General features: G+C 34.7%; 2 protein-coding genes and 1 long non-coding RNA gene across 7 annotated transcripts in view; 1 reads left to right on the top strand and 2 right to left on the bottom strand.

Moving 5' to 3' along the window:
- Positions 1-1,418: 1,418 nt before the first annotated feature.
- Positions 1,419-4,783, top strand: LOC115240143. Its single transcript, XR_003884746.1, has 2 exons — positions 1,419-1,821; positions 2,076-4,783. It is a non-coding gene; the product is annotated as an uncharacterized LOC115240143 (long non-coding RNA).
- Positions 3,389-7,026, bottom strand: LOC115240141 (membrane-associated progesterone receptor component 1-like). Its single transcript, XM_029815116.1, has 3 exons — positions 6,161-7,026; positions 5,362-5,511; positions 3,389-4,935 (listed from the first exon to the last, which is right to left on the bottom strand). The coding sequence occupies exons 1-3, from the start codon at positions 6,486-6,488 to the stop codon at positions 4,766-4,768; spliced, it is 648 nt and encodes a 215-aa protein (XP_029670976.1). The 5' UTR covers positions 6,489-7,026; the 3' UTR covers positions 3,389-4,765.
- A 471-nt stretch (positions 7,027-7,497) lies between these two features.
- Positions 7,498-11,246, bottom strand: part of LOC115240140 (WD repeat-containing protein 19) — an 8,049-nt gene continuing 4,300 nt past the window's right edge. For 2 of the 5 annotated variants that reach the window (XM_029815115.1, XM_029815113.1), the window contains 9 exons: positions 11,123-11,246; positions 10,785-11,037; positions 10,376-10,686; positions 10,151-10,300; positions 9,880-9,976; positions 9,566-9,772; positions 9,197-9,483; positions 9,028-9,104; positions 7,498-8,959 (listed from right to left, as the gene is read on the bottom strand). The exon at positions 11,123-11,246 ends at the window's right edge or, in 1 of these variants, runs on beyond it. In XM_029815115.1, the coding sequence (XP_029670975.1) occupies positions 8,842-8,959; positions 9,028-9,104; positions 9,197-9,483; positions 9,566-9,772; positions 9,880-9,976; positions 10,151-10,300; positions 10,376-10,686; positions 10,785-11,037; positions 11,123-11,246 (1,624 nt within the window). In that variant the 3' untranslated portion in view covers positions 7,498-8,841. The remainder of the gene's footprint in view (positions 8,960-9,027; positions 9,105-9,196; positions 9,484-9,565; positions 9,773-9,879; positions 9,977-10,150; positions 10,301-10,375; positions 10,687-10,784; positions 11,038-11,122) is intronic. The other 3 variants (XR_003884744.1, XR_003884745.1, XM_029815114.1) reach the window with 3 other exon arrangements.

The raw sequence follows: 11,246 nt of genomic DNA, 5'->3' as shown, positions 1-11,246 counted from the left end.
TCTCTCTCTCTCTTTCTCTCTCTCTCTCTCTCTCTCTCTCTCTTTCTCTCTTTCTTTCTCCGAATCGACAGAAGCACGGAGAGGCAAGCGCGAGCGGTGGAATAGAGCGGCAATTTCTCGAATTCTCATAAGCGCCGAAGGAAGAAACAAGTATTCGATAGATGATCGCAAGATGGTCGCAAAACGCGACTATCTTGCTCTCTCTCTCTCTCTCTCTCTCGATCGACGGGTCGAGTCGAGAGGAACGGCCGCGGCAGCGCTCACAGGGGGAAAGGGCACGTTGCGCGGAACGCTCGTCTCCGCGCGCGCGGGACGGAGGTGCGAACGGCACGCGACCCGACGCACGCATCGCGCGTCAACTTGTCGGCGTCTCCGTCTCGCTCGACGTTGGCTATCCTCGTCGGCCCGCGGCGGCCGCGACGAAGAGAAGCGGAAAAGAAACGGGTGAACGCTCGCGGGTAGCGCGGAGGGGCCTTCGGAAATGGGACGGGAATCGGATGACGGCGTGGCAGCAGCCACCCGCTTCTCGGCTGTGCGTGACAGCGGGGCTCTTTGTATATACCTGTAATATACTTTTGTAGAGGATAAGGCCGCGCAGAGATTCGCGGCCCCGCGGTCAATCGACTTGCTCGCTCTTCATATATAAAAAAAAAAAAAAAAAGATCTCGTTGAGACGAGTAGGATCGACGAGTTGTCCTCGTCACGTGATTTTCGATCGAGAATAATATCTCGATGGGATAGATCGATGCGATGTAGGACTCCGTAAAGAATGAGACTTGCGCAGCGAAAGGGAAATAATCTATGCGAGCCATTATTATTATTATTATTATTCATCGGTTACGTAACTCCTTCGTTGTCTTCGCTTGAAACACTTCGGGCGAGCCGCCGATACACGCAGTTCCGAAGCGTTCTCTCTCTCTCTCTCTCTCTCTCTCTCTCTCTCTCTTTCTCTTTCTTTCTTTCTTTCTTTCTTTCTCCTGCTTGCCTCTTCACGCCGCATGAATTTAGGAAAAGTGTAATCGATCGTTACCCCGCGCGTATACCCCGGTCGTTCGCTAAGCACGCTCGGTCGCTTCGCAGTCTACGATTTATGTCTAGTGTCGCGTGCACGACCGCGCGAGGTGCATCGACCCATCTCTCTTTCGGTTTGCCGCGATACACGCGTACACGCTCGCTTATTTGTATGCATGTTTAAGCTGTCTTCCTCCCTTTTCTGCCCTCGCCGCTTGGCATTAACGAAAAAAACTTAATTAAGATATTAATATACAGGGTGTCGCGCGCTATTGTACACATTCATGTCTGCATCATTTTAGGGTTACGTTCCAAAATGTCCCCTCCGAGGAACATTTTACTCAATGGCCCTTCCGAAAAATTTTTTTTTTTTTTTTTTTTTTTCAGCGTTTTCGATTGAATCCGAGTCGACTTTATCGAGTAAAATTTTCCTCGGATAGGACGTTTTTTGGAATGTAATTTAAAAAATTATTATTATGCTCTTGGCCACCAATATCAAAATTTGTGGCAAAGAAGAAAATAATAATCGATTATCCATGTTTTCAAAATTAAAATGACGACGTTCATCGATGATAGATAAGAAAATGACCGGCGGTCATCGATATATTACACCCGGGTAGCATAAATTATCACCTCGTTTCTTTAAAGAAGAAAAATTCCGATTGAAAATTAGATAAGAATCACGAAAGCTCTTTTGATCTTTAAAAATCGATAATAAAACGCAAGTATATATATAATATATTTGATAAACAATAGATTGAAAAAAGCCAAGTACGACACGAAGTTTTAGAGCCTTACCAAAAAGTTTTGGTAAGGAAATTTCATTTAATATTCTGCTGGTTATAGATTAATTTATAACTCATATTTAAACAAAACAAACTTGAATTTAATGGAAATCATATTACCTATATTCATCCATTTTTTCCCAAGCCTTTACAGAAAAAAATATTTTTTAAATAAAAAAAAAATTGTAGAATATTTAGAGAGTTTTACTTTTCCATAATAATTACTTTCCAAAATAGTGCACGATTATATAATTCGTATATCTTAAATTTTGATTATAGGAGAAAGGAAATAACTGAATGTAAAAACGTTGGTAAATGATATGTACACATGGTGATACGAAAATAAATCGTATCTATGTTTGCGTCCGATCATCATATGAAGAAGAACGGCCACTATTTTCACGCAGCTTCGTACCGTTGATATCGCTAGTAACGCGATAAGAAGAGAAAGCTTTCGTAATCACTTATTACCGATACATTCTTTTTCAATTCGTCATCGACTCACGAAATAAACAGAATGAAAAACTATTATAAAATCTTTATTATATCGGTTGTAAAATGCTCGCGAATCAACGAATTCTCCGATCTATAATTGAGAATGATTTAAAAACTGAAACATCTCGAAATAGCTCATTTAAATTGTTGAAAATTATTATACATTCTCTATGTATCCCAGTACATCCAGTATAAGAAATTATATTTGAATAGGATTATATATCTCAATTAAAATGCACGCGTGCGCGGAATAAATAATACATATTTAAATTAATCATTGAAGATTGAAAATATATACTTGTTTGTAAACAAAAACATTCAGATGATATATTTATATTCTGCCAAGAAAAAAATTATATTATATATTTCTCTCTCCCTCTCGATATATTTTATATACATAAAAATCCAAAGATACTGAAAAGAAAATCAAAAATCTTATTTTGGGAGAAATGAATTTTAAGCTTTTATCTTGTCTCGTAAAAAATACTCGGAAGCTATATCGAGAATCAGTAGAGTTGTGTATTTCAAAACATTTTTTTGTAAGATGAAACAACAGCTTTAATAACTTTTTGGAATAATTTATAACGTGTTTCTGTTCTAGCCACCGCTTTAATTAATAGAATGCGTCGTCCTCGTATGTCGATCGAGCATCGATCCTTTGCGTCGCCGCATAAGGGAAATTCGAGAAGAGATGTTTATTTAATACCATGAAACGATGACGTGAGGGGCGCGTAATCTTGACGCGTTGCATCGGGTTGAAGAAGCAAGGTCGATTCTTGCTCGAGCTCAGATCGGCGCGCGTCGCGTATTCCAAAAAGACTATTACCACGAGGCGAGATAAACGCCCAACCGGCTGGTATCTGTAAATCAAACATGCCCCTGTTCCCTCTCTCTTTCTCCTGTATCCGAGAAATGTTAAAAAATTTTATTTTTGTTATTTTGTATGCGTTCTTCTCTATAATACAAAAAATTAATGTTTTTTATACAACAGAGGATAATTGTTTTTAGAATAAAGAATGGAAGAGTGTATTTTATAATTTATGTACATTGTAATAAAACTGTATATAATTGTATGCACTCTTGCTATTCAATTGATATAAACAATAATAAAGCTTTATTTGCCATAATTGATACTATATCTAACCATGATAAGTTATATACACCATGTTTATGTAATTAACAGAATGTGTAGTATACAATAAATAATTTTCTTATTTTTTAAATGCCAACAAGACATAAAATACAATTCGATGTTTATACATTATATATTGACGAAATATTAAATTATGCAGGGAATGCATGCAAACTCTTTATATGTATGTGGAAATATATATGTGTAACATAGCTCTAATTTATCTTTATTCACATAAACTTATTTAGATATATAACTATCTACCAAAACCATGTTTTTATTTTATTGTAGTGAACAAATCATCAGCGTTAATAAATTGATACTCTGTAAAATTTGTGCCTCTCTATTGAGAGGCAACATTACACGGAAGTACGCAAATACAATTCACCGTACTCTCTTGTAAGCTATAACAAAATTATATATTGTTAAAATCTATAACAGAAATTTTATATATATTGATTATTTTCATATATATAAAAGAAATTATTACATTTTATATGCATATTATATATCCGCTTTTTAGTATTGTTTTAGCAATTAAAAGTTTTGCATAAAAAATATACAATTTGAAATTGCTCTCCTCGTTTGACAGAAATGAGAAAAAGCTTTCCATATTATGATGCTACATTTTGTATCATGCAATAATTATAAATCTGGGGGGCTCAATTGTATTAAAAATATAACAAATATATAACTATTAATACTTTATCCAATTAATAAGCGGTAATCAGAAATTTATTCAGAAGCGAATTGTTTCAAAATGTATGTTTTGAATGTATGACTATTCGATACTGTAATTTTTATAAATCACGGAATTGCCTAAACGCGGCATAAAGATATTCCATAGATAAACTTAAAGCTAAAACTCCAAATGCATGTCAGAAACTTTATCATACTGCTATTCTCATATGGATATACAATGTGTATCGTTACTGCACATTGCACAGCAGGATACAATTAATTCAATGAAAAACATTTACAATGGAATATATACTATTTTGTTACTTGCCATTGATTTAGCTTAGCAATCTGTAGAAAATTTTTTGTACATATATAAAAACATTAAAAGACACGAGAGAACATCCATTCTGATCAGAAGTTAGATGTTCAAATAAAGTCTTCGCGTGTAACCACCAGCTTTTTTCAAAATGTTTGTATACTTCCAACTCGATTAAAAGCCAGTATTTCGCCTTTTTATCCGATTATCGTTATGAAGTAATAAAATATTCGGTTGAACGTCCAGAAATGTATTCATGAGCGATAATTTCAAAAATTTCTGTAACAACAGTGTGTGCGTAATGTGCTTTCGAAAAAGTTCTGCCTCCAATGTACAATGATGTGGTCAATCGCTCTTTGATTTTCCCGCAGTCTCACTATGATCCGTTTTTGTTTCCGTTTCATAGTTCTCCGATTTTGTTTCAGTCTCCTGTTGGCTACCCTCATCCTCTTCGTCCGAATAATTTGTAGGTGCTTCGCCAGGTTTTAATAATTTTCCGACGTAATCGTACCTCTCTGTAACAAAACAAAAAAAAAAAAAGGAAAAAATATAAAAAATATAAGTTATATATATAATACTATTTGATCGTGACTTAGTATTTAAACTCCTGCATTATCTTCATAAGCTAAAATGGAGAGGTATGTAATAAAAAATCCTTGAACCATAGTCTCATTCATTATTCATGAGATTCAAAGTGATCGTGCTTTGACTTAAATAGAATTTATTACTTGAAATGAAGATAAAGTATAAAGAATTATGTTTATATGTAAACTTTAGAAATTTATCTCTCATATATCTTATTGATAACATATTTACATAAAAATATACTGCATTAATGTACTCATTAATGTTAATGTCGTATCTAATTTTTTATCCATTTTTTTACATTTATACAAATGGCATTACAAAGCAATTCTATTAGTATGTGCCAAGTCACTCACCTTTAAATTGTTCTTCCCATTCCTTGATAGAATTCATTTCTGTAGTATTCAAATCGCTTAAATCATCATATTTATCTGTCGCTGCATCTACTGCAAACCTTGCTAGTGCCCTACTGGCATCTCGACCGCCAAACGCTTCATATGGTCCACCTATGTGAAAGAAGTAATGGCACACAAATTCTTTAAAAAATTATTGCTTATTTACATGAATAAAGGGCATACAATCGGTTTCTCTTTATTCTCATCAGAGATTATCAACGATATAAAAAACGCAAAACAAATTTGAAAATTCTAAAAGTTATTTTATATACGCGATTACATGATGTTTTGTATCTATTAATAGCTTTATCATTTTATTTGATCGGCTTATCAAGATTCAGCGAAAACGATTTCACAGTTTCTGACGATATATCCTTCCATTAATATATATTTAGGTAAGATTTTCTTTCCCCGCATATACATCAGGGGGAACAGGATAAACCGCTATTATCGTTACCGGCTTAATATCGCAAGACGCAGAAAGGCACAATTGATCATGACAATCGTGCGTTTTTGCAATTTTATTTTTACGCGCGCACGATGATATCATCGCGGGCGTTCCTTCGCATCGCAAGCTAATAAAAATGACTGTAATAAAGTGCGCTAAAGAGAGAGACGGAGAATCTCTCAAATTGATTCGTACAGGTTCGAAAAACTCGAGCTTGATCTCCACCAGTGTTAGAGATCAACGGCGACGAAAAAAAAAAAAAAAAAAAAAAAAAAAAAAAATTGATCGTCGACGTGTAGCCTCGAAGCTTACCAGGGCCGTAAAACTTGGAGCCTCTGGTGACGTCGTATACGCTGCCGTTGACGGCGACCAATATCCGGCCGTCCGGACCTTTGCCGTCGTACTTGGTCAGTTCCTCGATCGCGAAGTCGCGTCGCAGCTTGGGCAACTTCTTCACCTCAAGCACGGGCTCCTCGGTCTTCGTGCGGCCCTTGACGATCTTGTAGACGAGGATGGCGATCACGCCCACCAGGGCGAGATTTATCGGGCTCTTGACGATCTCGCCGATAAAGCTCGACAGAAACTGCGGCTGCTGTTCCTGAGTGGTCGCAGCAGCCGGCGAGCCGCTCTTCTCGGCCATCTTGACGAGAGCGACCTGTCCAAGCGGGCGAGAAGAGGCCGCCGAAGAAGACGAGAGGTTACGCGAACGAGAAGTCGCGCGCCGATCGAATGACGGTGTCCCCGACTTCTCGCTATAACTATATATATATATGTAAACGCGTACTATGCGAATGCGTTCGCCGACGACGCGTCTCGATACGATACGGAAACGATAGCGACGATAGCAGCTCCCGATCGGCGAGGAGTCGCAGACTAAAATAATTAATGATGCAGAGTAGGCGCCGTATGACTCGAGCTGACTCCGAGGACCGTATGACTCGCTCGCGCCGCGATAATCCCACGTCAAGATGTCAAGTCGCGTCGTATACGCACAGAACAACCACGGGACGGGTTGACGATTCACGTCGCGGTATGCTATACCATTCCTACGTGGCCGCACCGTGATGTGGTGGTAATGTCCCAGGGCTGTACACACTGAGAGATGTCGGCGATCATATCCCCCGAAGAAGATTTTCGCGCACGGTCAAGCTGGAAATCACCCAATGAGCAGACAATATTTTTGAAAATGTTTTTAAAAATTTTTTGGAAAACATTTTTATAAATATTACAATAATGGGTTAAGTCCCTTTTTATTCTTTAAAAGATGTTTATATTAATATTTGCTATTTCAAACGAATATTTCATGTAAAATAAATAATTAATAAACATTAAATAAATATTATTTTTACAATCAATTGTACAACGTACAATTAATGAACAATAAATATTAAAAATATATTTTAAAAATATTGCCTGCTCATTGGACACTCGAAAAAGATGCGCCAACTATAGTGGCATATTTTCAATAAAAATGATTTACAAATGAAAATTTCTCTCTTGATATTATGTATCTGATATCACGTTATACAGAAGATTTATGATGTAAATAATATATATAATATATATGTATTATATTATATATATTATATATTTAATAATAAAATATATATTTACATCATGGTAGGATTCAGTTGTAAACTTTTCAATCGTTGATGATGCAATTTTGTTTTAATGCTGGCGATATCCATCGGTTTCGATATCGCAATACACGATATCTCTACTGTATACACATAATATATAGTTTACGAATAAATACGTGCATTTTTCCGCGTCTATATTTTATATATATTTTCGTCGCTACATAGTAGTAAGTTTAAACGATCATGCGTCATTAATTTGAAGAAACTCGCTCTAAATCGTTATCAACTTATACGCATATTCATAATTATTGTTGGCTTTTTTCCGCAAATGTACCGTTTCCTGCTTTTTTTTTTTTTTTTTCTTTAGAGAGAGAAACAGTTATTTCGCGAAGGAAAAAAAAAGGCTGATTACGAGTCGATCAGAGTTCTGGTATTTCCTATGGTTTAGAGGGGCTTAGAATTTTAAAATAAAATAGAAAAATTGCGCTCCTATTTTATTATCATGCGATCTATTGTAATATCTCATCATGTATATATATTGCGAAATATCTATCCAACAGAATTGACGAGAAAAACAAGTCATCATATGCGTCGATTCTTCAAAGTCATGCTACGCAAAGTCACGTGTTACCGATATGCTCCGCCATAGACATACTATGTCTATGTGCTCCGCAATGCGAGAATTTCTCACCATTAGGTTAGGTTAATTATCATAGTCACGAGACCGAATATGTTATGATGATTGCGATGGATCTTGATTTCTTTTTTATTTTACGTAATGTAAAATTTGCGAAATGTAGCTTCTTATCTGCTAATCTAATCTCTGAGATTTCCTGCAGGAAAATTGTTATACGATATCGATATATAGCTGCAACGATTATATATATAACATTAATTGACGATATTACAAATATTAATATTTGCTTCATATTCTGTTACACATACTTGTTAAATGCGCAGAGTCAATCGTTTTATTTCACGTTTTTATGGCAATTATTCTACATTAAAATGCAGCTTGCATGACACAAATAACACTCTGGTTCTTTTATATTTTATATAATACATTTATATTACTAATGTAAAATCTATATACTTGTACTCAAATAAATTGTACTTGTAGTGGACGGCACTGTTACATCGAGAATACTGACGCTTTATCGTTTCCACAACTCAATCAGAATATTTACTATTTACTATTCCTATTATATTTGCAAATTTTAATTGTTCTCGTGATTATATTGTATTCGTCTAAGACATATGATAATAACAAGGCACATTTGATTTGTGCAGTAGTAGATAAATAGCTACTAGCAAACGTCTATAAAATAATATTTGTTCCCTAGTTTGTGTAAACTATAAATTTTCTCTATACACTAATAAAGGATGTGTATTTTATGTTTAAATATGTAAAAATTACGCCTTCTTCTCCCCTTGATAGTCGAGATACGGATGGATATCAGTGATGGATGATACCATTTCAGGATTAACTCTCTCGGAGCACATAGGACAAGTCTCTTCAGACTCGACAATCCTATTGCATACATTACAAGTTATTATAAGCACTTTTATTGTTTTTCTTACTATATGTGCAATATTTACCTTAGAAATTCACTTCTGATGGCTGGAAAATCACACTGGGGGCATACTGTGAAATCATCCTCCACAATATGCCGTCCCTATAAATAAATATAGTAATGATAAAAATAAAAAAAAATGCTTGTATATTTAAAAAAAAATTTTTCTGAATAGCAATATAATAAAATTTTACCGTTGCGATACAAAAAGGTATGGTATTTTTACATTTATCACAGGTTACTTCAGTCTCGGGAAGTCTACTCTTGCAGTATGGGCACGGTGTGAGAGGTTCATCCTCATTCTCGATATCTTTCGTTCTTGGTGCTTTTCTCACGATCGCCTCAATCTTTTTACTATACTTTGCGTCTATTTGTCCCCGATACTCGGGACGCATCAGCATAGCTGCGAAATTAAAAGCTGCGTTTTTCAAGCCCGCTCTATGGCATTCTATTACAGTCGAAGTTAATATCGGTACGATATCTAAAAAATATAAATTATTGTATATGTAAAAATCGAGCATCAATTCATTTGTATTAATTGTTATTACTTTTTTCATACTAACGTGAGGGAAATTTCGATATATTGTTAGCTACTCTGATCAACATCCGGGCACCTCGTAAATGATCGCTTCTTTTCACGTGTAATCTCACCAGAATATAAGAATGCAAAAGTCTCAAATTGGTCTGCATCTCTAAAGGTATTGTAATTTTATTCCTCTTCAATTCTTGGTACATTCCAAATAGAACATCATGAGCGTTTCTATAGTTGCCTGAAATTGAGAAAAAAAATGAAATTAAAAAGATTAAAAAAAGAGATTAAAAACTAAGAAAAAAGATTATTATGCAACAACGTTCTACATTTTTAATTAATATATACCATTAATTTGCTCCTCGTTTGCAATTATAATCGCTGTTTTAGCCGCTTCTTTATATTGTTTTCTAGCCATGTATAATCGAAACAAATATTTTGGATCCTGGAAAATAAAATATATATAAATTTACATAAATTACATTTAATGTAGCTATTTATATATCTTTATTTCTAGAAAGAAAATTCAAAAATAGCGCTTTAAAAAATACTTATATCCTTGATATTTATATTTAGCAAACTATTTGAATATAATAGTAAGTAATTATATAATAGTAACCTTTGGTACTCCATCGCTACCTAGTAGGAAATCTATTAATTGATTAGCTAATTTATCATCCTTAGATGATGCGACAGTGTCTATGGCATAAGTGATTGCTCTGTCATCGTCCGGAACCAACTGTGCAGCTTTTAATAAATGTCGCAAAGCCTAAAAATATTACTCACATTGAAATATCATTAATTATACATTTACATAACCAGAAATGAAATATTGCAAACTTACTTTCTGATACTCTTTAGCATGGAAATAATACTTTCCAGCTAACAGATTGTTTTTTTGTGACTCAAAATGCATAGCAAGACTTCTAAAATCTTCTTTACGAACATTAGTATCATCAATTGTATTCACCAAAATCTCTCCATACAATTCCATTTTACCATGTTGATTAGCTAATTGAAAAGCTTCGTCGTGACAATTCGATAAAATTAGGAATTTAATAGCTGAATTATAATCATTCATCTTTTGAAAATATCTTGCAACCATTTTTGCACCTTCTATACTTTTAGTTTCTTGAACAACTTCAACACTGCGAGCTGTATAAATAGAATAATAATCAAATATGTTATTTAGATATTAACGTTTCTTATTAAAATAAATTTTATATATAGAGAAATAAACAAGATATATTTACCAGGATTATTTAAATGTTCCAGATTAATTCTGATTATGTTATCGTAATCCTTGGCGGTTTCATATGCTTTGGCAGCTTCCTCATATTTACCTTCCGACTCTTTGGCTTTAGCATATTGTATGTTAATTTTTGCCGACGATATTTGCGGCAAGAGTTGTCCCACTTTGTGCCAATTTTTCAACTTTATATATGCAGAGGCAGCTTTGTCAAAATATTCAGCCTTTTCGTATAATTGCGCAGCCTCGCTAAATTGCTAAAAGTATGTATACATTTATGCAACAGCAAGATATAATTAATTTTTTTAGATCTAAGATAAATACACGTAGGACAAATAATACCTTCATTGATTCTAAAATCTCTGCACATTCCCTTCTTAGCAATCTTGAACTTTCATTATCCATGGCTATCCCGACGCCTTTTCTACTATCGCCGCATCTTATAGACATTCTCGCTATTCCTGCT

This window comes from Formica exsecta, unplaced genomic scaffold (assembly GCF_003651465.1).
Source record: "Formica exsecta isolate Colony F162 unplaced genomic scaffold, ASM365146v1 scaffold419, whole genome shotgun sequence".
Lineage (NCBI taxonomy): Eukaryota > Metazoa > Arthropoda > Insecta > Hymenoptera > Formicidae > Formica > Formica exsecta.
The sequence above is the reverse complement of the archived record's forward strand: the minus strand, read 5'-3'. Positions and strand labels throughout refer to the sequence as shown.

What these genes read in the sequence shown, in the direction of transcription:
- LOC115240141 (XM_029815116.1), bottom strand. Translation starts at nt 6,488, where the DNA reads ATGGCCGAGAAGAGCGGCTCGCCGGCTGCTGCGACCACTCAGGAACAG. An exon ending in CTCCAAGTTTTACGGCCCTG is followed by an intron (nt 5,512 to 6,160) that starts GTAAGCTTCGAG and finishes TCTTTCACATAG; the next exon opens with GTGGACCATATGAAGCGTTT. An exon ending in ATGGGAAGAACAATTTAAAG is followed by an intron (nt 4,936 to 5,361) that starts GTGAGTGACTTG and finishes GTTTTGTTACAG; the next exon opens with AGAGGTACGATTACGTCGGA.